At 37.5% G+C, this 27436-nt stretch overlaps 2 protein-coding genes across 2 annotated transcripts; both read left to right on the forward strand.

Moving 5' to 3' along the window:
* The first annotated feature begins 573 nt into the window (after positions 1–573).
* On the forward strand, positions 574–11886 carry LOC134754425 (uncharacterized). The gene is made up of 5 exons (XM_063690749.1): positions 574–711; positions 1295–1519; positions 1839–1971; positions 5125–5252; positions 11688–11886. The coding sequence occupies exons 1-5, from the start codon at positions 704–706 to the stop codon at positions 11821–11823; spliced, it is 630 nt and encodes a 209-aa protein (XP_063546819.1). The 5' UTR covers positions 574–703; the 3' UTR covers positions 11824–11886.
* Positions 11887–13699: 1813 nt separating this feature from the next.
* LOC134753922 (uncharacterized) lies at positions 13700–26750 on the forward strand. Its single transcript, XM_063689898.1, has 3 exons — positions 13700–13856; positions 21469–21667; positions 26466–26750. The coding sequence occupies exons 1-3, from the start codon at positions 13819–13821 to the stop codon at positions 26703–26705; spliced, it is 477 nt and encodes a 158-aa protein (XP_063545968.1). The 5' UTR covers positions 13700–13818; the 3' UTR covers positions 26706–26750.
* The last annotated feature ends 686 nt before the right edge of the window (positions 26751–27436 follow it).

Consider the following 27436-nt stretch of genomic DNA (forward strand, 5'->3'; position numbering starts at 1 on the left):
GCCATAAGAGATTGGCATCCTTTCTATACCATCCATAATCGGTAGTCAACTTTACGCAAAAGTAAGTTATCTGGATCCAATTAATAGAAATCGCCACCATCTTTACTTTAATACTAATGTTAACCACATTCAGAAGGTAACATAACTTGTCATACAATACCGTTATGAATATGATAAAACCTCAAAGAAGATAATAGTAGAACCAAAGAGGAAAGTAAAAACTAGAAATTAAGTTCAGAGACGGGATTGGACGGGATACCGTTCTAGTCCTGATCAGGTCCTGATATATAACACAATAATTATGCTTTTCGTACGAATACATATTTCTACATGTCAAGATGTGTAAACATGCCTACATGTCATATTTTCTCTTCAATTTACAATCCTTTGTGTTCTACGAGTAAGTAATGGCACTAATGGCTAAGCATAATTGAAAATAAAAACTCATCCTTCACGTCATTTATTTTGTCATTACCTACTAGACAAGTGAGCGGCTAACATTGCTGCATTGTATTTCATTGTTGGGAGCAGCTAACGTTTTTTTTTCACAAAAGACTCCATTGGTTTTTTAAATGAATTATTTTTAAAATATATCTGAAAAACAAAAATGTTAAAAAAACAGAAAAAATATTAAATCCTAGATGCATACGTAGTCGTACTGCATCTCATTATAAGGAAATACCATAGCATATGACCTCAGAAAATGTCAAGGTATGTTCATTAAAATATGTATATAATTTTATGTTTTTTTTTGTCAGAGTGGCTTAATGGTACCTATGTAGCCCATAGCACCTAGTGGTTTGCATTCAAGCATTTGAATTTTGAATGCACATGCACCGATTATGCAGCGACTAAGTGTAGAGTAAAAACGTCATATTTTATCCTGTTTCCTTCGTGTAAATAAGCTTATGCTTAATATAATAACATACGAGTATATTATATTGGTAACTCGTGATGACTTGACCCCCGCCCCCCGCGACGCGATACAGGCCATGCCTACTCTACTCTAGTCTAGTCTAGTAAGGGGTTCACTGCAATGTGCCTTTGTTAAATTACCTTTTATGTTAAATACTTACTTGGTTTTTTTTCATAGGAATTTTACGTTTATGGCGGCACTTTCACACTGTCACTTGCTAAGTTGGTGCATATTTACCTTGGACCGCCTATAGAATCTCTTAAAAAACAACTTCATTATTATATTTATCACCGGCCAGTCAGCCACAGTCTCTCAGCCACTTTTAATGATGCACTCGGTCCACAGTGCCGCCGCACTCTTACGCCGTTTTATGTGCAGTTGCTGCAAGTGCGAGAGTCAGAGCCGCGACGGCAGCGGCGCTGGCAGCCTGCCGCTGATCTGCCTGGTGCCCCGCGATGGCCCCGGCCCCGCCCAGGCCGGTGCCTCCAAACCTCCAACTTCTGGTCCCTCCGGAAACAAAAGCGACTTCCGGTTGCTGGATGAAGATTACATTAAGAAAAACTTTAAACTGCCGCAGAGGGCGCTATATTTGGATCCGTTTAGGTAAAAAGGAGCTATAACTTTCAAACTAATAATAATCCGATTAAGTTAAGATAAAATGACTAGGTAATAAATCTTAAACGACCTTTCTCAAGGATACTGGTACATCGATGTATGAAATAATAATAGTTTTGAAACTAAGTCGTCGTTTTCTAGAAATATGTTTTTTATTATGTTATAAGTAAATAGGTATTTGAGTTCTGTTGAAATCGAAATCTAGAAGTCTTTCACTTACACTGCTTTGAGATTCTCTGTGCAAATATAAAATTAATGTAACATCAATTCATTACACATGATTACACACACTTATGTTATATTTTAGGAAACCTCTTATCACTTTTCCAATGGGAGGGCAGCCCAAGAACTTCAACATGGCACGGAAGACTAAAATCAATCAAATGATTTTGGACGGATTTTTGGATCCATGCGAGGCTATATCGGCTCCTAGTGTATTTGTAAGTACATGCAATGCATTTGGTTAAGCAAATGGAACTCTGGGTTCCATATGGACCATTTGGTTCAAATCATATTAGATTGTCAGACGAGTGATTACAATACGACAGCAGTAGGTACCTAATGGTTCTTCTGAGTTGAACTCACGTCTGTGACCGAGAATCTGGGATCTCGGAGCTTAGATACAGTCGCCATCAGATCTATCGCAGCAGCCGAGGTGCCCAAAAATATCTGAACACGCACTCTAACGCCCTGATGAGCACCTTGGCCGCTCCGTTATATCTGATGGCGACTGTACAACGTGAATGAAATTGAACATAAAAACTTTTATAAAAAAAAGATAAACAGACTTCAAAAAGGATAAAATAAAATATTATCCTTTTTAGGGTTCCGTGTTTAAGTATATGCGTTACCAACTGATATGTTTGAAGTCGGTGCCAAGCCAAATTTTAAACCATATATTCATAGTGATTTTGGTGCAATTCGATAAAGATGCGGCTATATAAGTATGTACGTTGGATTACCTAACGCACCGTACTACGTAGGCGAACAACACGCGAATGCGAAGCGGCGCGGCACGGCGCCTTAATTAATCCTTTGATACCTACCTTTGGGCCGGCCGCGCCGTGCCGCGTCGCTTCGCTTCGCGTTCGCGAGTGTTCGCCTATGTAAGACGCTGCGTTACACGACGACAATAAACGAACTTTCTTTAGACCTCAGAACAGAACACACGGTTGAACCTTCTTGGCGCAGTTCGTACCATGCTTGTCGGCACGTTAGTGTAAATCTAATACGTTTTGTCGTCGTATTTTTTTAAAGAGCATTTCTTACTTGTTCTTAAACAGTCATAGCACGCAAGTGTGGGATTGGGACTGAGTTATTTACTGTCGCTTATCCAGAGGACTACATTTCAAAATATAAAACAATTCAAGGAACCTTCATGCAAAATTTCAGCTAAAGCGGTTCAGTTGTTTAGCCATGAAAAGGTAGCAAAGAGGCAGACATAATTGCTTTCACGTTTATAATATTTGTAGAGTTGTAATGGGATTTATAGACATTAAGCTGATTATTTTTGACTGGTATTGTTACTACTTGGAGTACTTGGCTTGGCACCGACTTCAAACATATCAGTTGGTAACGCATATACTTAAACACGGAACCCGAAAAATTATAATATTTTATTTCATCCTTTTTGAAGTAGGTTTATCTTTTTTTTATAAAAGTTTTTATTTTTCCATTTTTAGTTTTAAGACATTGTTAAGAGCGTGACGCATGAATGAAAAACATAATCATGTTTACCTGTAAATTCGTAAACTTTATTAAATAATCAGAATTTACCTCGAGTCCGTCTGGGAAATCATTCCTGTCACTAAATCCATTCTCCGCCCCGCCACTGAACCAATCCCTCAAACCCCCCGATCACTCAACCTCACAGCACATCAACCCCTGATCACTGAACCCCTCGACTCTAAACCACCAACCCTTCAACCGCCATTCCCCGACCCCTAACCCCAGACCCCTTAACTCCTAACCCTAACCCCCAATCCCTTAACTCCCAACCCCTCAGTCCCCGACCCATCAACTCACCTCCCCTCAACCCCCAACCTCAAACCCCCCAAACACTAATACCCTCTACCTTCACCTCTCAGTCTCTTTGGTTGTTTCCAACACTACCTACTTCAAAAATCATAATACACAAACGAGGGAAGTTATCAGTAGCCTTACCACGAGTTTGACAATGATATATTCGCTATCGTGTGCGTAACTTACTGTTTATGTATCTCGCTCGTACTGGCGTATTAGTGTACAAAGTAAGTTACGAAGAATATTTAGTGCCAAACTCGTGGTTAGGCTACAGTTGCACTACATCAAATTGGTGGTTTTGGTGAGGAAATGCTTGAGTTACTTTAGAAAACACCGAAATTACCATACACGTGCCTTTTTAAATTGAGGAGTTCCCTCAATTCCTCACGGATTCCATCATCAGATCAAAACCAAAAATATTACGAAAACACCTTGGAGAGGTAACTTCTTTCAAACAGAAAAAGAATAACTCAAATCGGATCATGGGTGCCGGAGTAATCGCTGAAATCATTGTCATCAAAACAATCATCATCATCAGCTCCACTTCATCAAATTGGTGGTTTTCGAGAAAAAATGATCAAGTTGCTTAAGAAAACGACCAAATCACCATACATGTACCTTTAAAAATTGAGGAGTTCCCTCAATTCCTCATGTATCCCATCATAAGAACAGCACCAGATTAATTTGGGACCACCTTGGAGGTAGTTCCTTTCAAACAAAAAAAAATTGTTCAAGTCGGACCACGGGTCTCGGAGTAATCGCTGAACATCCTACATTAAAAAATCATCATCACTATCTTCAAAACAATCATCATCATCAGGTCCACTTCATCAAATTGGTCGTTTTCGAGAGAAAATGCTCAAGTTGCTTATGAAAAAACCCAAATCACCATACATGTGCCTTTAAAAATTGAGGAGTTCCCTCAATTCCTCAGGGATCCCATCATCAGATCAGAACCAGATTAATATGGGACCAACTTGGAAGTAGCTCCTTTCGAACAAAAAAAGAATTACTCAAATCGGACCACGGGTCTCGGAATAATCGGTGAACATACATAAAAAAAAAATAGCCACACCCGAATACAGAACCTCCTCCTTCTATGAAATTGAAGTCGGTTAAAAATAAATGACATCAGCTATCATTGTCGTAGTGAAACTGTCACGTCAACCTGAACCTGTAGATTTACAATCATTTATAATCATTTTGTCAGATCGAATTTAAACTATCGTGAGACATATTAACTTAACTAACTTAGCGGTTTCACTCACGTATTTTTAGTCACTCGCGCGACATGCTTCGGAGAGCCTAGGTCTCCACTTTCAAGCACTAGCGGTCACGACGGGTGGGGGCGTCACGTACTGCGGCGCGCCGTCGCGCGCGCGATGAGATAACCGGTTGAGGGAGGTCTTGCGCTGTTGTTGTAGGCGGGCGCGATGGCGGGTTTGGGTCACCCAACACCCGTTGGGTTGTGTTGTGTGCTAAGTTAGTTAAATTTTGTCAGATTTTGACTTATTTTTTGGGCAATTTAAATGGATCGCCAAATTAATGTATAATTTGTATTCGTAACCCAGCCTTACGCAAAATCGGATGCTGAGAAACGCAAAGCAGCAGAAGACGACGAAGAAATCATCTACATCTTGCAATTGCCAGATATGGAATCTCGCTGCCCTGTACATAAACAGACTATACGAACTCCCAGGTAATGTACCTACACATTACCAAAGATAGATATAACTCCGTAATAGATGGATACAGTCTAAGGAAAAAACGTGCCTCGAAAATCAAGAAAATTTGATTCTCGTTCAGAGGGCGCTACTAGCTTTGGCCTACTGTCGTATAGATGGCGTTGACGGTTTCGTTTGTTATTTAACAATTTCAACGCATATCAGTGAAAGAACATGGGTCAAAATCATAAAAATAATAAATGCAAATAAAAAAAAACATTTATCCATATTTAAATACATTTTATCGTATTTTTATAAATCTTCATTTTTAGTTTTAAAGTGTGTCGACAGATGGCAGTGAATTTACTGGGGTTACAAAATTTACTATGACAGTACCGCTCTAGTATAAGTTACTCTATGACATTACGAAAATCCACTCCGATCCTACGTCCAAACACCTTAAGGTTCAACCAGCAGAGTTTTTGAAAAATCGTGGCGGTTTTTAGGGTTCCTTACCTCAAAATTAATAATAAAAAAACGGAACCCTGAATTATAGGATCACTCGTGCGTCTGTCTGTCTGTCACAGCCTATTTTCTCCGAAACTACTAGACCTATTAAATTGAAATTTGGTATAAATATACAAATACAAATACAAATAATTTATTGAAAAAAGTATTGTACAGAGGTTCATCTTAAAGACTAAGAGTTGTTAGTAGAGGAAAGTGGTTTACGAATGCCTGAACTAGGAGTTCCTGTGTTTCAGGCAGCGAAGGACAAAATTAATCAATTTTTAATTATTCACTTAATTATAAATTAATAGTAGTACTTACACAATAGAAGTCTTATCGCCTTAACAAAATGGGTCTTAAGTATTAAATTTCAAAGTACACAATCATGTTACGACTATTAGTAGGTTCTCTGTATCATCGTACGTCATATTTTGAAGGGCGCGTCGTAGAGTATTCTTACAACAAGCATAGCTAAGTGGGTATAGGTCTAGTTTTACATTTAACCTGTTGTACAAAAATGGGACCAAGAAGACAAAAAATCTAGATGAAAATACGTGTTTCCTTTGAACGGTTTGAATACCTATTATATCTTTGCGCCTTTTGTTTCTGTATTCAGGGTTGAAAGGAATTCTGGCGTGCTGCTTTAGTGTTGTGCTTAATATATATAATTGACGAACAGTTAGTACTTCCCATGATTTATAAAGGAGGTCAGTAGGGTATAAAAATGGGCGGGAACCTTTAGTACCGCTCTCTGGGCTCTTTCTAGGGTTAGTAGGGTAGTTTTAGCTGTGCCACCCCAGGAACAAATGCAGTAGGTTAGTATTGATTGACATAGTGCAAAGTATACTTGCTTAACTAAATTTAGATCAGCAATCGAACGAAGTTTTTTGAATAGAAATATTAACTTTCGGACTCTATTGCATAATGATTCTATGTGATTTTTGAAAGTGAGGGTTTCGTCAATCAAGACTCCCAAATTTTTGTCAGTAATAGCTAGAGATGGGCATGAACAGGGATTATTCGATTTTTCCTTACAGTTATGTGCGTAAAGTTTGAGGTTATGTGCGACCGGATCTGTTTTCCGCATGGAAAAACTTATTAAATTCGTTTTGTCAGAGTTCAGTGTTAGTAGATGACGTTTTAGCCAGTCAGTTACAACATTAAATCCGCGTTGTGCGAACTCGTAGACCTCGTTTGTTGACTTTGCGGAAAAAAGTAGGGCAGTGTCATCTGCGTAGGAAATGATTTTGCCACTATCTATTTTTAGATTGCATAGGTCATTAATATAAATTAAAAATAAGGTCGAGGCCAGGACACTTCCTTGTGGCAAGCCAAAAGATGTGTTATCTAAGTCGGAACTGATAATGTTATCTATTTTAACGCATTGAGTTCGTCCGTCTAGGTAGCTCGCGATTAATTTGTGTTGTGTGCCTCTAATGCCTAGTGATTCAAGCTTGTGCAGTAAAATGGAAGTAGAAACGGTGTCAAAAGCTTTTGCGAGGTCCAGGAAGATTCCAATTGTCTTGTTTCCCTTGTCTAGTTCCTGAACTAAATAGTCAGTCAATTCGTGTACAGCATCTGCGGTTGATAACTTGGACCTAAAACCGAACTGCGTCTGCCAAGAAGGCATTTTTCTCCAGATATTGAACAAGTCTATTATTAATAATTTTTTCCAGGATTTTAGATGTCGCTGGTAAAAGAGAAATCGGTCTATAATTTGTTACTTGTATTTTGCTACCAGATTTATAGACAGGGATTACAACGGCTTTTTTCAGACATTTTGGAAATATTCCTTCAGAGATGCACTTTTGAAATATGTGTGTCAGTGGTGGAACCAAGATGTGTCTGAATGTCTTTATTATTTTGTTCGATATCCCATCCCAACCAGCCGCGGAATCGTCTTTTAGGCTCATGATAATTCTTTCCACCTCAGCTTCATCCGTATTTAATAGCACAAATGATTTGGATGAATTATTTGTATCGGAAAGTATTCTTGAAGGGAATGCAGACGGCTCGCCCTGGACTTTTTCTGCCAGGTTTTTGCCTATGTTAACGAAAAATTCATTTGTGCTATACATATGTAAGTTTATGACCCAAAGACGGACATGTAACGTAAACAAATGAATTTTAAACATAGGGGCCACTTTTGGGGGGTAAATGAGAAAATTAAAAAATAAAGTTTTTTTAAATATATCGTGTTACATTTCAGATGAAAGAGCTCATTGTGAACACACCCGTGACTCAGGAACAAATATCCGTGCTCATCACACAAACTAAATTCCCTTAGCGGGATTCGAACCCGGGAAATCGAATTCGTAGGCAGGGTCACTATCCACTAGGCCACAAAGGTCGTCAAAAATATGATATACCTAACAATTCAAAAACTATGATAAATATCCGCGATCCTGGGCACGCGCGGCCGTCCGCTCCGGAGAAGCACCTGAACTCTCGATGCCTTAAAACTGTTACTAAGTAGTGTAGTGGCCCTGTGACCTAGCAAACCCTCGTGACTCCGCCATTTTAAAAATTTCAAAATTCAACAAAATCATCAAAAAAATAAACATTCAATTAGTGAACCTGCTCGCATCATAGTACTATGCCTTATGGGAAACGGTCGAAGAGATAGTTCAGATCCGGAAACCGCTACCAAATTTTAGTATGTTGTTGGGCATGGTACTGGGTCTCCAAAACTGCCGGGAGACAGCGGCGCCGGCCTTCTACTTCAGCGGAATTACGTCATCAAAATGACTCCCGCCTCGTTGCGAATATCGCATTTTGCACCCAAACTATGCATTGCACATACACGTGTGGGGTATTAAACGAAAGCCAATAAAATATTATATATTTCACTTATACACTATGTACGAAAATATACAATAGTTTAAGAGAAATTTTATAAATAAATAAAAATAATGAAAAAAAAAATTCGATTATTTGGGTTTTTCAACCAAACCCAAAGTCGGACGTTAAACCAATGTACTACAAAATTAAAGCTGATGGGTCAAGCCATACAATGATATCAAAATAATCAAAATCAGACCAAAAATGTGAAAATTATGCATCAAAATGTAGGTATCTGCTAGAACAAATGCATTAAAGTATAAAAAATCGAAATTGGTCATTTTCAGGATAATCCGCATAAGCTTCTAGTATGTTATTAGCAATATAAAAAGGATCATAAAACTGCTGGGAGACAATCTCTATACTGCCTGAGTAACAAATAATGGCGTCATACATGTGACCGCTGCCGAAATTTGCAAAATCTAAACGAATCATAATATATTTAATAACCTTTCGTTTGATATAGCACACGTGTATGTATAACTCATGGTATAGTTATAATTTAGATTTTGCAAATTTCGGCAGCGGTCACATGTATGACGCCATTATTTGTTACTCAGGCAGTATAGAGATTGTCTCCCAGCAGTTTTATGATCCTTTTTATATTGCTAATAACATACTAGAAGCTTATGCGGATTATCCTGAAAATGACCAATTTCGAATTTTTTAACTTTAATGCATTTGTTCTAACAAATACCTACATTTTGATGCATAATTTTCACATTTTTGGTCTGATTTTGATTATTTTGATATCATTGTATGGCTTGAGACATCAGCTTTAATTTTGTAGTACATTGCTTTAACGTACGACTTTTGGTTTGGTTGAAAAACCCAAATAATCGAAAAAAAAAATTCATCAATTTTATTTATTTATAAAATTTCTCTTAAACTATTGTATATTTTCGTACATAGTGTATTAGTGAAATATATAATATTTATTGGGTTTCGTTTAATACCCCACACATGTATGTGCAATGCATAGTTTGGGTGCAAAATGCAATATTCGCAACGAGGCGGGAGTCATTTTGATGACGTCATTCCGCTGAAGTAGATGGCCGGCGCCGCCGTCTCCCGGCAGTTTTGGAGACCCAGTACCATGCCCAACAACATACTAAAATTTGGTAGCGTAAATAATAGCAATAATTCAATTTAGGCATAAGCTTAATTGCTTGACATCAATTATCAGGTAACTCATTAAATCTCTCAATTTCACCCCCCGTTTCACCCTCTTTAGGGATGATTTCCGACATAAAAACTATCCTATGACCTGGATTGATGATTATGTATCTCATGGTATCTCTTTATCCTTTTGGATAGTCAGGGTAATCATTGCCATCTAGCCGTAACTTATCAGCAACAAGCAACAATACAGCAAGCTTGCGTGATTCGCGTTGCGCCACGTATTCTACGCAACAGCCATCTACCGGTCGATTTTGATTCTACTACGGCATGCTGTCGCCCTCACCCATTAGGGTATTCACGATTAGAACGCTCTTTAATGATAATAAACGCGCAAAGTTCAACGCAGATGGCACTATAATCGTTTGCTTTCAACTTTCGTGAGTGCAAGTTCTAGGTTTTTTAATAAAGAAAAATATTAATAAAAAACCGGCTAAGTTCGAGTCGGACTCGCATTCCAAGGGTTCCGTACATTACACTATAGAGTAACTTATACTAGAGCGGTACTGTCATAGTAAATTTTGTAACCCCAGTAAATTCACTGCCATCTGTCGACACACTTTAAAACTAAAAATGAAGATTTGTAAAAATACGATAAAATGTATTTAAATATGGATACATGATTTTTTTTATTTGCATTAATTATTTTTATGATTTTGACCCATGTTCTTTCACTGATATGCGTTAAAATTGTTAAATAACAAACGAAACCGTCAACGCCATCTATACGACAGTAGGCCAAAGCTAGTAGCGCCCTCTGATCGAGAATCAAATTTTCTTGATTTTCGAGGCACGTTTTTTCCTTAGACTGTATCCATCTATTACGGAGTTATATCTATCTTTGATTACACAATTTAAACAATGTATTTTAACTTATGTAAAAACCCGTAGGGGTCGGATCAAAAACTAAGTAATTAAGTCCGACTCACGCTTGACTGCACATTTCTAATAGGTTTTACTGTAATCTATAGGTAAAAAGCTATTTTATATAATTTTTTCAAAATTTTAGACCCAGTTGTTTTGGAGATAAAGGGGGGAATGGTCATTTTTTTAGCTATTTTCTTAAATAACTTCTAAACTATTTATTTTAAAATTACAAAAAAATATATACTTGAGATTATCATAACGAGCTCTCTCATTTGATATGTAACACGATGTAGTTATAAAAACTTTAGTTTTTAATTTTCTAATTTACCCCCCAAAAGTGGCCCCCATGTTTAAAATTCATTTGTTTACGTTAGATGTCCGTCTTTGGGTCACAAACATACGTATGTATAGGTATATCAAATTTCAACTTAATTGGTCCATTAGTTTCGGAGAAAATCGGCTGCGACAGACGGACAGACAGACAGACAGACGCACGAGTGATGCTATAAGGTTTCCGTGTTTTTCTTTTGAGGTACGGAACCCTAAAAAACACGTTTGTTGTATGGGAGCCCCAATTAAATATTTATTTTATTCTGTTTTTCAGAAATACATCATCTGTGAAAATTTCAACTGTCTAGCTATCACGGTTCATGAGATACAGCCTGGTGACAGACAGACGGACAGACAGACAGACAGACAGGACACACGCGTTTATAGATATATAGAGTGATAGATTTTAGTGCCTATACATATATTATACACAGTGCGCACGCCCGCCCAACTATGTATTTTATAATTACGAAATAATTAAAGCTTTATCGAAACTAATTATACCTATATCTACCTACCTAAGTTTTCATAATCGTTTATTGGCTTAAGGCTGCATAGCCGGCTGATTATAACTATCCCTTTCCCATCCCAGAGCGTGTCACTCCCCATAAAATTACGTCCCCTGGTATGCCGGCTAGTCCGGAGCAGGCATGTTCCTGGCTGGGTGTGGCGTCTCTTGTCTTGTTGTCTTGTTCGATTTTTGTTTTTGTTCATTCATCGTCATTGATCTTACATTTTTTTAGGTTTATTTGGCATTCCTGCAAGAAATCAAAGAAAGCTGACGACGGTGAGATGAAACCCGGCGGCGGACCTATGAACAAACCAAAGCCTTGGTTACTTAGCAGACACACAGACTTCGATTTACTATCCCAATGGTAGTCATTTGTGAAAAAAATTAAATAAATAAACAATGAGACGTAAACAATGTGTTTTATTATTATTGCAAGTTCATGTATTCTTTGGATTATTCCTACTCAGAATCAAGAGCGCAATTGATTCCATTAATAGTCCAAAGCCGCTCGACCCCAATTTCAAAGAAAAACCGCAATAGTACATTTCGATGCTAGTGCGGAAAGTATGTCATTACTTAACGAGTACCAAGATATCTTGCCACAAGCCGTAGGCGAGTGGCAAGACTCGGGACGAGTGAAGAATGACATTTCCGCACGTGTATCAAACGACGTTTTTTAATACAGTTGCGAAAAAATAAGAAAAGCAACAAGTAAGGAATTCGAAGCATTTATATTATTAATTCTGTGACATCATTGACACTGACATTATGAAGAGGTGTTTTTCTAGCTTTTATTCGACTAGAATAAATTTTGTTATTATTATTGAACCCACTTCAATGAAAGTTTTTTTTTTCAAATGCATGTTCTATATATAACACAGAAACAATTGTAAATATTAAATAATGATGAAGAGGTAAGTACTTAAATATGAAATATGCATATTTTTCGTATTCTTACATTAACAAGTAGGTTTTTATGTTGATTACGACGTTTAAAGGAAACTAATATTAACACTCATCAATAAGTAGTCATGAATTGAAACAAGTAAAAATTAAAAAAATTGGAAAATTACAAAGCACTAGTTCGCGAAAACCAACTTTTCGCACGCTAAACAGCCACGAAAAATAGCACTTTTTGAGCAACTGTATTAAAAATTAATTGATGTACAGGTTAGCCGTTTGACACACGCATACTAGAGGTCAAAACAAAATTTTTGACCCGCAATTTAAAAAAAAAACCGTTGGGATGGGTCAGGATGGGTGCTGAAACATATTTTTTTTTTGTATGGTTTTTTTTAAAACCTATCGTATATTATACGAAAGGGCTTTTTAAGGCAATTCTAAAAATATACCACATCATTACATTTCAGCCATCTTATTCAATTAAAACAAAAAGAATTTTTAAAGCATACCAAGCAAAAAGTAGTATAATATTGATGGCAAGTTGGGCTCCTCGAGATAGATATGGCTGATTTTTTTATGTACAATATACCACAAATGATACGTGATATCCTCATGTCATGTCTATGCTCATGTCTAACCCCAAGAAAGCAATTTTGAAAATATGTAATTTCATTGTTTTTTTTTTCAATTTTACAAAATGAAACAGTTCTACTTCAATACCTATTTTACGGGACTTATGGAAGTGTACTTAACTGCAGATACTTATATAAATTAGAAAATGTTTTTTGATAATTAAATAAAAGTTTTTAAGAGAGGCTGTGTGATTATATGTATGTTTCCTGTAATATTTATGATAATGGGTATTTTTTTCACATTTTCCTTCATAATTCAATTTTTTTCACTATGGAAAACAAATAAAAAATTGTTTTATAATATTCAATTCAAGCTCTTTCAAATGATATCCCACTCGATTTTTTGCCCCCTCTTTATATTGGGCATTTTTCATAATTAATAAAAAAAGAAAATTACACTTCCAATGTGTTAAGGTTAGCGCTGTTCATAACTCAAAACTATTCCAAATTTCAAATCGATCATTCTCGAGATATTTAGCAATGTGACAGACAGACAGACAGACGGACAGAGTCGCACCATAAGGGTTCCTTTTGTACCTTTTTGGTACGGAACCCTAAAAATGGCAAACCAAACCTGATAAAGCTTTTTTAAAGAAAGTTACTAACTTTTTGAATTATCACTGAGGTATGAGATATTCAAACTTTTTGGTTTAATATTCAAATATCACTTGACATCTAGCTTGACACTAAAAAAATTCAGTTGTTAAAGGAAAATGATATAAAAATTTGGAGTTCGTAATAGAAAATTTTCAAAATTTAATTAATTTAAACTAAAAACATATTAATTTAAAACTTTTAAGTAAAAATTCTTTGCTTTTTAACCTCATAATGGCAACAAAAGAACTATTAGCGAGACTTCCAGATATGTAAGTATGAATTTCTTATTTCAATAGGTACTTGCTCAACATTGCATACCATGCCAAACAAAATAAAACCGAACAAGTGCGAGTCGGACTCGCCCACCGAGGGTTCCGTACTTTATAGTATTTGTTGTTTATAGCGGCAACAGACATACATCATCTGTGAAAATTTCAGCTGTCTAAGCTATCACGGTTAAGGTGAGATACAGCCTGGTGACAGACAGACGGACAGACAGACAGATGGACAGAGAGTCTTAGTAATAGGGTCCCGTTTTTACCCTTTGGGTACGAAACCCTAAAAAGAGATTTTCTAAGAACGTGATACATAATCAGTACGGTTTCACTCACTATTATTTTTAGTCGCTTTTGGCGACATGTTTCGGATTCATCGGAAATCCTTCCTCAGGCAGCGCGTAAGATTCGCGAGGCGATTGAGATTGGACGCCGCCCTAATTTCAATCGGGACGGAGGCTGGATGTTGCCACCTGTATGGAAGCCTATAATACCTAAGGTCAAACGGGAAGTGTGTTGTGACGATCGCGGGGACATAGTGAGTGCAGTGTGCTTGACTTCGGTCGATACAGCCGCCCTACCAGACCTTCACTTGACGACTCCATCTGCGGACTGCCCCGCGCCCCCGACCCGCCCCATCAGCGCGCGCGCAACGAGCGACGAGGCGGGCGGCGCGGGCAGTGCACGGCACGACGTACAGCTACAGCCGCCGCGGACAATCGTGCCTGAGGAAGAATTCCCGATGAATCCGAAACATGTCGCCAAAAGCGACTAAAAATAATAGTGAGTGAAACCGTACTGATCTAAATATTTTGAAATATGTCTCACGATAGTTTAACTTCGATCAACGTGATACATGTTTGTTCAAGTCAGGCAGTGTTCGGCATGATGCATCTCATGGCCCCTCTACACGATGGCCCAGCGTAGGCCAGTCCAAGGCACGCGTTTATGCGTTAGATTAGAGGGAGCAAGTGATATTGCTATCTCATTCCACCGCATAGCTACGTCTCTTAGACTGGCCTACGCTGGGCCCAGAGTTGGGCGTTATTTAGATAATTTCTTATCTAGATAATTATTTCAAATAAGATCATTTCAAATAAATTCGTTCAAAGATAAATTCAATCACAAATAGTGCGTTGACAACTTTTTTATATATAAATAAATTATCTAGATTCTAGATGAAGATAACTGACAGTTTGGTTGACATTTTATTATGGATGTATATAGTCTCCATGATTTTATGATGCTTAATTTCTTCTTCTTTTTTCAACATGCAATAAAATAATCACAGGCCAAAACAGGCAGTATACCAATTTCATCTCAGTATCGACACGATCGATCAACAGTAGGCCGAGCACATGATTGGCGCGACAGTATCTCGCCGTCTTCTACTAACTGCATGAATTAAAGGGGGACGGGTAGTCTATGTCGCGGCGAGATACTCTCGCGGTCTCGCGCCAATCATGTGCTAGCCCGGCAGTGTATGTTTCTATCCATAAGTGTGTTGAATAGCTACTACAGAAGACGGACCTTACTCAAGAGTCATGTCCCATCTATTTATATTTCATATATTTAAGTATGTACAAAACATTCATTACTTTTTTTTGTAGGTTATTTTCATTTCATCATGCCCGACCACTTCTAGTTGTACATGACTAGGGGTCACAAACCCGGTTTCACCGAATTCGAAAAAACCGGAAAAACCGGGTTTCTAGCCAATTAGAAAATCCGGGTTTTAATTTGATGAAACCGGCTTTTTCGAGTTTTTCGATTTTACAGTTTTATTACATACTTAGTTTAATTATTTTGATGAGCAACAAGAACTTCAGAGTTTATTATTATATTTAGAACAATACATTATACGCACTAATTGTATAAATATACAGTTTACTATTTTCACTAAATATACCTTAATTTCCCGTACTACGTAGTTTGTTACCAATATTTTTTTTCATTTAACATTGTAGTAGTAATAGTAACGCTCATTGATCTCTAGTTAAAAATGTTTATTGGAAATACCTATAGTTTTCTTCTTTTTTGTCATATCATCATGACTGAAGGACGTGAAGACTAGACACGTTTGGTAGAAGAGCCGGCAGTAAAGTTTCGAACCAACGTGATACCGCGATGAGATGAACAATGGTTTCCCATAAAAGTGATGCTAAGTCCGAATTTGATAGTCTGCCACGGCGGAACTTGCCGAAAGTACAAAAAAGATAGCCACTTCCGATGCGAAAAAGGGGGGGTCATTTAACCCATCTGATACTGCAATAATAGCTATGGCATCAGTTAGAAATTTACTGGTAGATACAGAAAAGCGAAATCTGCCAGTATGATTCCTGCCGGAAGTGCTTGGCATACACTCAAAGGTGACCATCGGGACCCCTAAATTAACCCATCTGATACCAGCATGAAACTAATTCCAGTCGGTAGATATGAACCTTCTCTTCAGGAATATATAAGTCTGCCAGGGCGTTTTCTGCCGAAACACCTTGACATACGAGATTTTGTGGCGCAACATCCGTGGTACCCGTATTTTGGAATTGTAATATTATGGACATTTCAAATACTGCAGGCTTATTAATTTATTACTCTATGCTTATATTTGTACATTATTATGTTATTATTAACATATATTTACAATAAATTAAGTTAAAATAAATTAAATAATGTGATTAATATGATTGATAGTCATTGAATTAGCTATATGAATCGTTTGTCTTTGTGTCATTTTGACTTATGTATTTGTAAGAAAAGGATAAAACATAGTTTAACTAATTCAGGCTCGTAAAGTTTTACGAATAAGGGGGTATTAGTATTCATAGCTAAATCAGGCTTGTAATGCGACATAAAATTATTTTTGGTGGTTTCTTTTACGCTTGAGGCGTTTTTTCACCTATTTGGTGTATCTAATCACTATCTTATGTAGGGGAGAGAGGGGCAAGACGAATAAGACGGGGTAGCGGCTTTATATGGCGACACGACTGACCAACCATCAGAATCCCGTTAGTGCATGACGATGCGTCGCCATCATGGCAATCAGTTCGCACAGTGACCGGCTAGATAACTCGTGTCGTTAATTATTTATTTGCAAAAAAACTGTTTTTGCCATATTCCTTGTTATTTTTAGGGTTCCGTACCCAAAGGGTAAAAACGGGACCCTATAACTAAGACTCCGCTGTCTGTCTGTCTGTCTGTATGTCTGTCTGTCTGTCCGTCTGTCACCAGGCTGTATCTCATCAACCGTGATAGCTAGACAGATGAAATTTTCACAGATGATGTATTTCTGTTGCCGCTATAACAACAAACTATAACTAATTGTTTTTAACACCTGTATTCATTACCTGTAATGCACAATTGATGAATAAATGATTCTAAAAACATAATAAAATAAATATTTAAGTGGGGTTCCCATACAACAAACGTGACTTTTTTGCCGTTTTTTGCGTAATGGTATTATGGTACGGAACCTTACGTGCGCGAGTCCGACTCGCACTTGGCCGATTTTTGTGTTTTACTTGGTTTGCGTTTGTTTCCTTATTATCACCAGCACATATATACTGTTAATTTATTCCTATGGCCCAGCAATCACGCCAACAGCTAAGGACTTGTTTGGTTTGAAGTACGGTTTTTTTTACAAAAAACTCGAATTTCATTAGGCACATGGGGCAAGATGGAGTACATCTTGACGGCCGTAGTTTTAAAGTGATAAACTGATGAAGACTTCTCTTGTAGAACGGTGAAAAAGTATAAAAGAAAGTCAAATAGAGGAGAGTGGTTAGAGGCCAAGAAAAAAGCGGTGGATGCTGTTATAAAGGGAAGATGGGGGTACATGTTAGCTGTAAACACATTTTATGTCCCTCAGACGACTTAAGAAATAAAAGTAAAACAGTTCATGAGAAGTTATCAGACGATGGTTCCAATAGCCAAAAATTGAAGTTTTGTTTAGGCCCTAAATATAATATTTCTATGAATCATTCTTATCTTGTCCCGTAGGGGTTCCTCATCTTACGATACCTAGGGGGCAAGATGGTGAGAAGGGACCTTTGGCCATTTTAATTTATTTGTAATTTAATTATCTAACTAGAGAGTTCCTAGTAAGTGTTGATTATGAAAGGCTGATTACCAAATATAAAAATAACAAAAACTTAAAAAGAATAGCATTTTCAGTTTTATTGGACTTGAAACATTAAGTATCCCGTCATGCCCACCTCTCCCCTACATTTCTTGACGTTGACGCAAAAATTACGTAGTTTAACATTCAGGGTGTTGTTTTATAACACTACAAATTGAGATAACTAATCTATTGACGACCAGTCTGGCCTACTTACTGCCTGCAAAGCCGATGGTCTTGGGTTCGAATTCCGATAAGGGCATATATTTGTGTGATGAAAACATATATTTATTCCTGAGTCATCACAATTGAAAAACTAACAAGGGACTCAAAAAATTATGTAAAATGTTCATATTTGGATTATTGGTAAAAATCGTCCTTGACGTTGAAAATCCTGTCTTTTCACACCCGTTTACAATAAGTATGTAATAATAATAATTTTGTTCATTTTGGTAAATAAAGGATATTTTAATTTGAAATTATTTTATTATTTATATATAAGGTGCTAACAAATTAGCTACAGAAATTTTACGAGATGGTATTTTACACTAGAACAATTAACTTTTAATAGAAATTAAGAAAATTTCTCATAACTTTTTCTTTATTTACCGAACAAAATAAATAAACTATAATTCTATCTAAAAAATAATCATCATGTATTTAACTGCTTGTTTGTCTTAAATGTCATTGTCAACGTGTCATTTGATTTCTCAACGTGAAGTGGCCAGTTAATTTTTATATTTAAAAGAGGTTTTAGAATCTGTTCAATGAGGTCTCATTTAATTATCTCATTAACACAGTTTTTTTACAAAGCAAATTTGTTTTCCAATTTTCTCAAAATAACATCATAAAACCTATAATGTTTCATACTTACATATACTTCAGGAGCCGAGTACTATCAACTGTAAATTCCAAAATAAGGGTTCCACGGATGTTGCTTACATAATCTCGTATGTCAAGGTGTTTCGGCAGAAAACGCCCTGGCAGACTTATATATTCCTGAAGAGAAGGTTCATATCTACCGACTGGAATTGGTTTCATGCTGGTATCAGATGGGTTAATTTAGGGGTCCCGATGGTCACCTTTGAGAGCGTATGCCAAGCACTTCCGGCAGGAATCATACTGGCAGATTTCGCTTTCCTGAATCTACCAGTAAATTTCTAACTGATGCCATAGCTATTATTGCAGTATCAGATGGGTTAAATGACCCCCCCTGTTTCGCACCGGAAGTGGCTATCTTTTTTGTACTATCGGCAACTTCCGCCGTGGCAGACTATCAAATTCGGACTTAGCATCACTTTTATGGGAAACCATTGTGCATCTCATCGCGGTCGCGGTATCGCGTTGGTTCGAAACTTTACTGCCGGCTCTCCAACCAGTTCACCAGTGCTCTCTTAGGCACTCTATCTTACTTAGGCCTGGTGTATGCACTGGCCTGCAATCGGGTTTTAGTCTCCAACGTTATTTTATTCTATATCTATTTTCTCAACACGTGGCCATACGTTCATCCCTATGCTTCCTTCCGGGTCTTTAGTTTTGCAGATAGGCTGCTTAGGTGCTCCTTGTAGACCGCGGGTCAGGAACAGATTTCCATGACCAATCGCCTCCCGGGCGAAAACTCGTATAGTGGTAAATGTCTTTGTATGATGAACCCTCGTGAATGTCAGCTGCCGCTCCGTTGGTGGGTTGAGGTCCTTTTCCAGGGAATTTTGTCTCATTTCCAAGCTGTTTTCTTGTGTCACAAGGGCCAGGTCAGCAGCATATAAGCAAATTTCCTCGAGGTGGTGTTAGGCAGGATACGACTCAACCATCGATATTTTCAGACCTATGACAACTAATACTTGGCGGTGTTGAGTGTGGGAAATCCGCTAGCACGTACCGCTCGGCGGCCACTGGGGTACCGTCCATTGCTCTTGTTGTAAAGACTAGGTCCGGGTTATGGTCACTTCTTCATCGAGCTGATTTGAACGTTCCTTTGCTTTTGTTAGAAACGGCTAAGAAAGTGTTGTTCCTATCTCCCCAGCCCAGTCCATGATCGTCTCCCCGTTGGCATCAGATTTCCTATATCCCCAGCTGGTATGGTGGCTATTGAAGTCTCCACGTATATGTATAATCAAATCCCGGTATTTTACCTCGTGTAGCGAGGTGGGCATCATCAGTATTTCCAGAAGGAGGACTATGTCAACACCGATGTCTAGTAATAGTTTACTTAGGTATTCCGTTTTAGAATTGTTGACCCTGAGGTAATGACCGACATGTTAGTTACCCCTATACATGACTGTGCTAGTGACATTCATTTTTTATTTAAAATCCCAACTAATTTATCTAGCTAAAAACCGGCCAAGTGCGAGTCGGACTCGCGTTCCAAGGTTTCCGTATATTACACAATTTAAACAATGTATTTTTTATGTGAAACGTGAGTGAAATGTGTTTAATTAAAAAACCCGTAGGGGTCGGATCAAAAACTAAGTAATTAAGTCCGACTCACGCTTGACTGCAATTTCTAATAGGTTTTCCTGTAATCTATAGGTAAAGATCTATTGTTTATTTTTTTTTTAATTTTAGACCCAGTAGTTTCGAAGATAAAGGGGGGAATGGTCATTTTTTGCCTATTTTCTTGAAGAACTTCTAAATTGTTTATCCTAAAATTATAAAAAAATTATATTTAAGATTCTCACAATGAGCTCTTTCATTTGATTATAACACGATATAGTTTGAAAAACTTAATTTTTTAACGACGGACAGACAGACAGACGGACACACGAGTGATCCTATAAGGGTTCCGTTTTTTCCTTTTGAGGTACGGAACCCTAAAAATGAAACTGATCTAGGTAAATTCAATATAACAAATGACGAGTTATATTTAGTTATTTCAAATAAAAGATGATTTAGTTATCTTCCCGGTTATTCGTAAATAGATAATTTTTGTCCAACTCTGGCTGGACCATCGTGGAGAGGAGCCATCACATCACACATCACATGCAGCCCGCCCGGCTCGATCCTAAAACGCGTCTAGTCATTAATTCTCAGGAGTGGGGCGTTATTACTCCAGTCATATACCTACCTACCTTGCCTCTCCAGTCTCCTCGCTGTACTCCCTAAATGCCCTATATTTTATTATACCGCCCTATCCGAGAAATTAATAATGTCTAAAATGCGTTTAAATGGAAATGTAACATTATCGATTATTGTGTTTAGTAACTAGGTATGCATTTATAATTTAAATTATTGTAATTCATTTAATTCTTATTTAGAAAGTTAATACTTAAACATAATTTACCTACTATTAGTCCTGGTTTCCTTATAACAAAGAACACCGGCATGTGAGACGCATGGCAGCGCGCGGTGTCGAGAGGTGTGCTGCACTCCACCTGAAGTTACTCGCATCGTTACCTATGGCCTTTAGCACGTCTACTACTACTACTACTACTACTACTACTACTACTATAGCATTCATCAATATTATTAACTGTAACACTTTTTTGGCGGCAGACCATTGGCAAAACCTGGGTTCGAGGCTCTGGATATGACTGCACCAGTGTTAGTATCGTTAAACCCAGATGGCAATTGGCAGAAAAGTAAACCAGAATGTTTAGACGAGGAACAATTGAAAGCTTTAGTGGCACACTTAGTTAAGTCTAATGCTGTATCCGCAGCTCAAAGCTATTGCTGCCAGTGCGCTGCTGAAAAGGTAAGTGATAATTTTTGCTTGGGGCCTATTTCTCAAGACGGTATTAGACTAATACCTAATATTAGTCACGAACTGTCAAGTCGTATAGCTCGCTCCAGAATACGCGGTGTGAAGCCGCGAACGTGAGTGTGGAGTCGACTTCGCTGATTAACGAACTTGACTCCACACTCACTTTCGCAGCTTCGCGCCGCAATTCGCGCACGAGTGTGGAGGGGCCTTATGGATTACCGTCACCATGGCAACACACTAATAATATTAGACTAATACCGCTCGAAAAATAGGCCCCTGGACCCTTTACTCATTTATTAGACAATGAGGGCTATCGTTTTTTTGCTCACCAGTTGGCGCCTCTGTTGATGGTGGTCCAAAAGACTAAAAAACAGCTGTCAGTCATTGAAGTGACAAGTGACATTTGACATTTCGAACTATGGAAAAGACCACCATCTACACTAGCGCCCCTAGCGGCGAATTCATACGCGTTAGCCCTCATTCACAATATGTTTCACGCTAACGTACTAATAGGGGATATTACTGCAATGTTCTGCCACCAGAGTGCAGCACTAGCCTTTTTAGTAAGCCATATAGTAACTTATTCATACTGTACTTTTAACAGGTTTTTGACAAGTTTTCAGAGATAATAAAATATGACATTTAGGCCTCATTCTCACGAGGGCTTTTTCAACGCGCGTTAAAAAAGCGTTTGAATGACACAAATGGAAACATTTGTATTTATTCACACGATGGCGGTAGCGCTTTTTATCAAGTGTTGTTGGATTTTTAACTTTAAGCCTGGGTCTATAAATCGAATTTAGCGTGCGGGCAGATTTAAGCGCTTTTTTAACACGTTCACTGCGAAACAGGTCATTTTAACCCTGTACTGGACTTTCGCCTGGTGCGGCGACCGAAATACGTAACATCCTCCTGGTGCGAAGGCGATAGTGTTGTGATATTTTAATTGTTTTATATAGTCAATTTATGGTTGACATTTAACATTCTACCCGATATAATATAAATTAATTAACAGGTCACGTAAGACCTGTGCGCACCAGATTAAAACTTTTGCTATTCAGTGCGGTACAGGGCCTATATGACCTGTTGTGTACGGCCTTATATAGCACTGTAGATAAGGGTAGTGCGCATTAGTGTTGTTACTCTGTTATCAATACACACGTTTGTAGATTATGATTATAGTGACCAAATGACTGCATATTATTCGATCATAAAAAGAGGATCACAATGATACAGAAAATTAATGATGAGCATTTTATTTGGTACTTGTAAACGCCTGGATTGTATACAATGCAGCCCCTTAGTAAAAAAGGGAATTTGCTTCACTTTATTGAGTCGTTAGTGCAGTCATTGACAAGTTTCCTTCAAATACAAAAACAATGTTATATACAAAAATGCATACACATTCAAATTAGTAAGAATTGCCTTAAAAATATATACCTAATAAAAAAAACAATAAATTGAATCGATATATTTGTTTGTTTATCTTTCCCATCACTACTGAATCATCGACACTTTTACATATGCCCGTCCTGGCTGTGCGTTACAAGTCAATTTTGACCTGTTAATTAATTCGTCTATAAAAGCTCAACCAGTCATCAACTTCGGCGAAGGCAATATAAGGTAGATTAGTTATTAGACTAAACATTCTCATAATTAAATTTAATAAGTATATATTTAGTAAAGATATTTTAGGTAAAATATAAACCCCTTGATACAGGCTGTATTTGACTTGTACCGCACAGCGAGAAAGTTCAATACAGGACTCTCATGGGCTGTAACGCACTGAGAGCGAGTTCACAAAATGCAGCTTCGCAGTGAACGTGTTAACGCGTGTTGAAAAAGCGCTCGTGATAATGAGGCTTTTTGCATCAAGGCGGTTTGTTTACAGAGGACCTACCGGGAAACACTAATACGAAATTTCGCTATCTGCCTCTTTATCGCTCGAATATGCAAGAGTGACAGAGATGTTAGATAAGGAAATTTCGATTTTATTGTTTCGCGATAGACCCTCAGATTATCTCAGATTGTGGTAATGGCGCCACCTGCGCATAGTTTCTCGTAATATTCCGTATTCAGTAAACATATTGAGTCATTAATCGTCATACATATTTCCCAACAATATTCAAAACGACAAGTGGGGCTGCGCTAGAAAAGTTAGAAAACTGTAGAAAATATTGGCTGAATCCAGATTGAGCGCTTCTACTTTTTCATGGGACATTCTTTTGATTTGAAACTTGGATGAGTTTTAATTCCACGTTTGTCTATACATTTAGGGTGTCCTTAGCTTTTGGACAAAGTTGAAATTTACATATGCATTAGGGTATTTAGAATCTGTATACCAAGTATCATAACAACCGGTGTACCGGTGGTTACGAATAAATAAACAAATTACGATTTTTTACTTTGGAGTAGCCTGTATGTGTTAATAGCTGAGGTAATAAATAGTATGAAACCTCCTTCGACCTTATTGATTATCTTTTTAATTTATGACATTAATAAGATTCAACTTATGGAAGGTAGAGGTAAGGAAATGAATCTTCGTGTATCAAAAAGTGACCGTAAAAAACAGTAAATAGGCGGCGCCATCATACACTGAAGTACCTAGACCATACACCTAGTATTTTATATAGATGTGCACCCGTGCGACCGTGAGGGACAGAACATACGCAATGCGACACAATTAAAAACAATAAAAACACGTTTTAACATTCCTGACAACATACCAGAAACAACCTACGTACCCTCAAAATAATAACTAAAGCATAGAAGCCGGGCAAAATTGCTTCGCAAATATGTATTGTCCTTTACTTCCTTACGAATTAGATAATGTGTCGCAAAGAGATGCATATATGCTTGTTATTCCTCATTTGTGTAGGGTGTCACAAGTTTGATAATTTGCTAGGGATGTAACTGCGTCGACTTTTTATATCGATAAATTATGCATAAGTTTGTGCCGTGTAAAAAAATAAACACGAAATTGGCAAATTGATAATAGTCTGGCTAATGAAAGTTCAACCTGAAAAAACGCGGCAATTTCAAGAAATCTGTAGCAGGCGGCTCGTTGAATACAGGGATTTGCATAACTTTTATACTTTTTATAATTTTCATATTCTAAAAATCATAATAAGTATAAAAATTATACAATCCTTGTAATCAAAGAGCCGCCTGATATGAGAATTAATGCATGTACCTAATATAGCTTTTATCTCATTTGCAGTCTACCACTCAGAACCGTCTAACTATACCGCTCGTTTTTTTTATCATTAGAAAAAAGGCGAGCGATCTTAACGTGTCGTTTTATCGAAAAACACTTTGAAAATAAGTCACAATAAATATAATATACGATCATTTACATACTTTTGCTTTCATAACCCCTCGAGCGGCAAGCTACCTCGAATGAGACGCTCTCTGACAACCGCGCGTGCGGCGGGCCGCCATTTGTAATATGGAAACACGCCGCATTGCAACTGCGCGCCGCACGGCGCGAAAATTTAAAATATTGCTTTGCCGCTCGAGGGGATAAGTCAAATATTGCTATATTTATAAAAAAAACTTGTCAATAAAAAGACACGTGGAAATGGTTTACCTTTTTTACCAATGCTAAAAGACTAAGTACTTATAGTTTCTAGTCATGTACCAAATAGGAAATGAAAAAAATAAACGTTCGTGTAATATTTTTTTTATATTTAATAATAGGGAATATTACGCGAAACTCGGCGTAGGTGGCGCCACTACCACAATCTGAGGGTCTATCGCGAAACAAGAAAATCGAACTTTCGTTATCTAAGATCTCTGTCACTCTTGAGTATTCGAGCGATAAAGAGGCAGCTAGATAACGCAATTTCGGATTCGAGTTTTCCGGTAGGTCCCCTGAAAACTTGTCAAAAACCTGTTAAAGGTACAGTATGAATAAGTTACTCTACGGTGCACTAAAAAAGCTAGTGCTGCACTCTGGTGGCAGAACATTGCAGTAATATCCCCTATTCCTCGTCCTTTGGAAATCTGAAATAAAATGTTGAGTTTTGTGAGATAGGTAAACCAACAATATTAATAAAAGGAACATTCATCAATGATCATTAATGTCTTTTTTATTAGGGTTCCGTACCCAAAGGCTAAAAACGGGACCCTATTACTAATACTTCGCTGTCCGTCTGTCCGTCTGTCCGTCTGTCTGTCACCAGGCTGTATCTCATGAACCGTGATAGCTAGACAGTTGAAAATTTCACAGATGATGTATTTCTGTTGCCGCTATAACAACAAATACTAAAAAGTACGGAACCCTTGGTGCGCGCGTCCGACCTGAACTTGACCGGTTTTTAGTATTATACTATAGTCTGGCAAACACAATCTGTCAGTAAGTAAGAACAAAGAAAACTATAGGTACAGTCGAAGGCAAAAATATCGATCCAGACTAATGGCTCAAAAATATGTGAACACGATTTTATTGTCTGAGCGTACACATATTTTTGAGACTGGGAATGTATATATATTTATGCCCTTGACTGTACTCATCAATTAAAATGAGACAGTCCTGGGCCAAATTATAAGTAAGCTGTAAATGTCGATAGGTTATTGATCTGAGGTCGATACATCACTATGCCAAAAATATAACCTTTCATACTTAGCAGAAAAGTTCGAAAATATATGCAAAAATCTATAAAGACTTGAATGCAAGTAATAATTACATAAACAACATATCGATTTCAATGTTTAGGATCAGGTCCTATCACAGAATACACACTATTAGGTATTTTTATAATTTCTACCTTTCAATTTTAATATATAGAAAGACGGAGGTGCATCTAACTACGTGCCGGTTATAATGATGCCACTCTATCCAGCTGACCAATGTCCATTCGATATGGATTGTGAAATCCAGAAAATGAAAGAATCAGAACCTAAGAAAAAAACGAAAGCTAAGGCTGTCGCTGAAGCGGAAAAGGATGACAAAGAGGGCAAAAAGAAAAAGAAACGGGGATTTGTAATGCAGCGACTCAATGATTTCGATTTGCTATCACAGTGGTAATTTTTGTATGGTGTTGTCATGTAGGTATGTCATGTGAAAATGTTCAGAAGTTACAAAATAAAGTTGATGTTTCATCTTTTCAATGCTTCCTATACTCATCTTCTTCCTAGGACTATCCCGGAATTTTGCCAAGGCTCAGTTTACGAGCTTTGGGATTCCACGTTATACACCGCAACGTGGGAACGAGTAACCCGACAGATCTTAAAGTAACTAATTTAGACTAGTGGCTTTGTGAGCTGTGGACCTCGCGATAAGCTTCATATTTTTTTACAAGCAAACCCTTGAGTGATCACTAGTATATACAGCCTGGCGCAACTAGGAACAAAAATACAACATGTATGTAAAAACTATAATACTTGACATTTTGCCGAAATCGACTTTTTGTGATATTCGTAATGTACGGATTAAGCTGCATCGTCCACTTTGGCCCGTTTTCCGATATGTGGCGTAGTTTTCGAGAAAAAAAACGTAAATAGGACGTATTTGCACTAATTTTCTAAGCATTCCTAGTCTAAAAAGCGGCTATTTGACAAAACCAGGCTAAATCAACGTATATGCAGCTATACGTTTTTTTACGCTCTGGTTTGCTTGAAATCTTATCCACCATGTCTAGCCTAAAAGTACGTATAAGACAAAAACTAAGCAAAAAACACGTAAAAGACGCTATACGTACTTTAAGACTAGGATCTTTAGCAAAGTTTTAGATCTGATTCTAGTCAAAAAAACCGTAT

The sequence above is a fragment of the Cydia strobilella genome, chromosome Z (assembly GCF_947568885.1).
Source record: "Cydia strobilella chromosome Z, ilCydStro3.1, whole genome shotgun sequence".
Classification (NCBI taxonomy): Eukaryota; Metazoa; Arthropoda; class Insecta; order Lepidoptera; family Tortricidae; genus Cydia; species Cydia strobilella.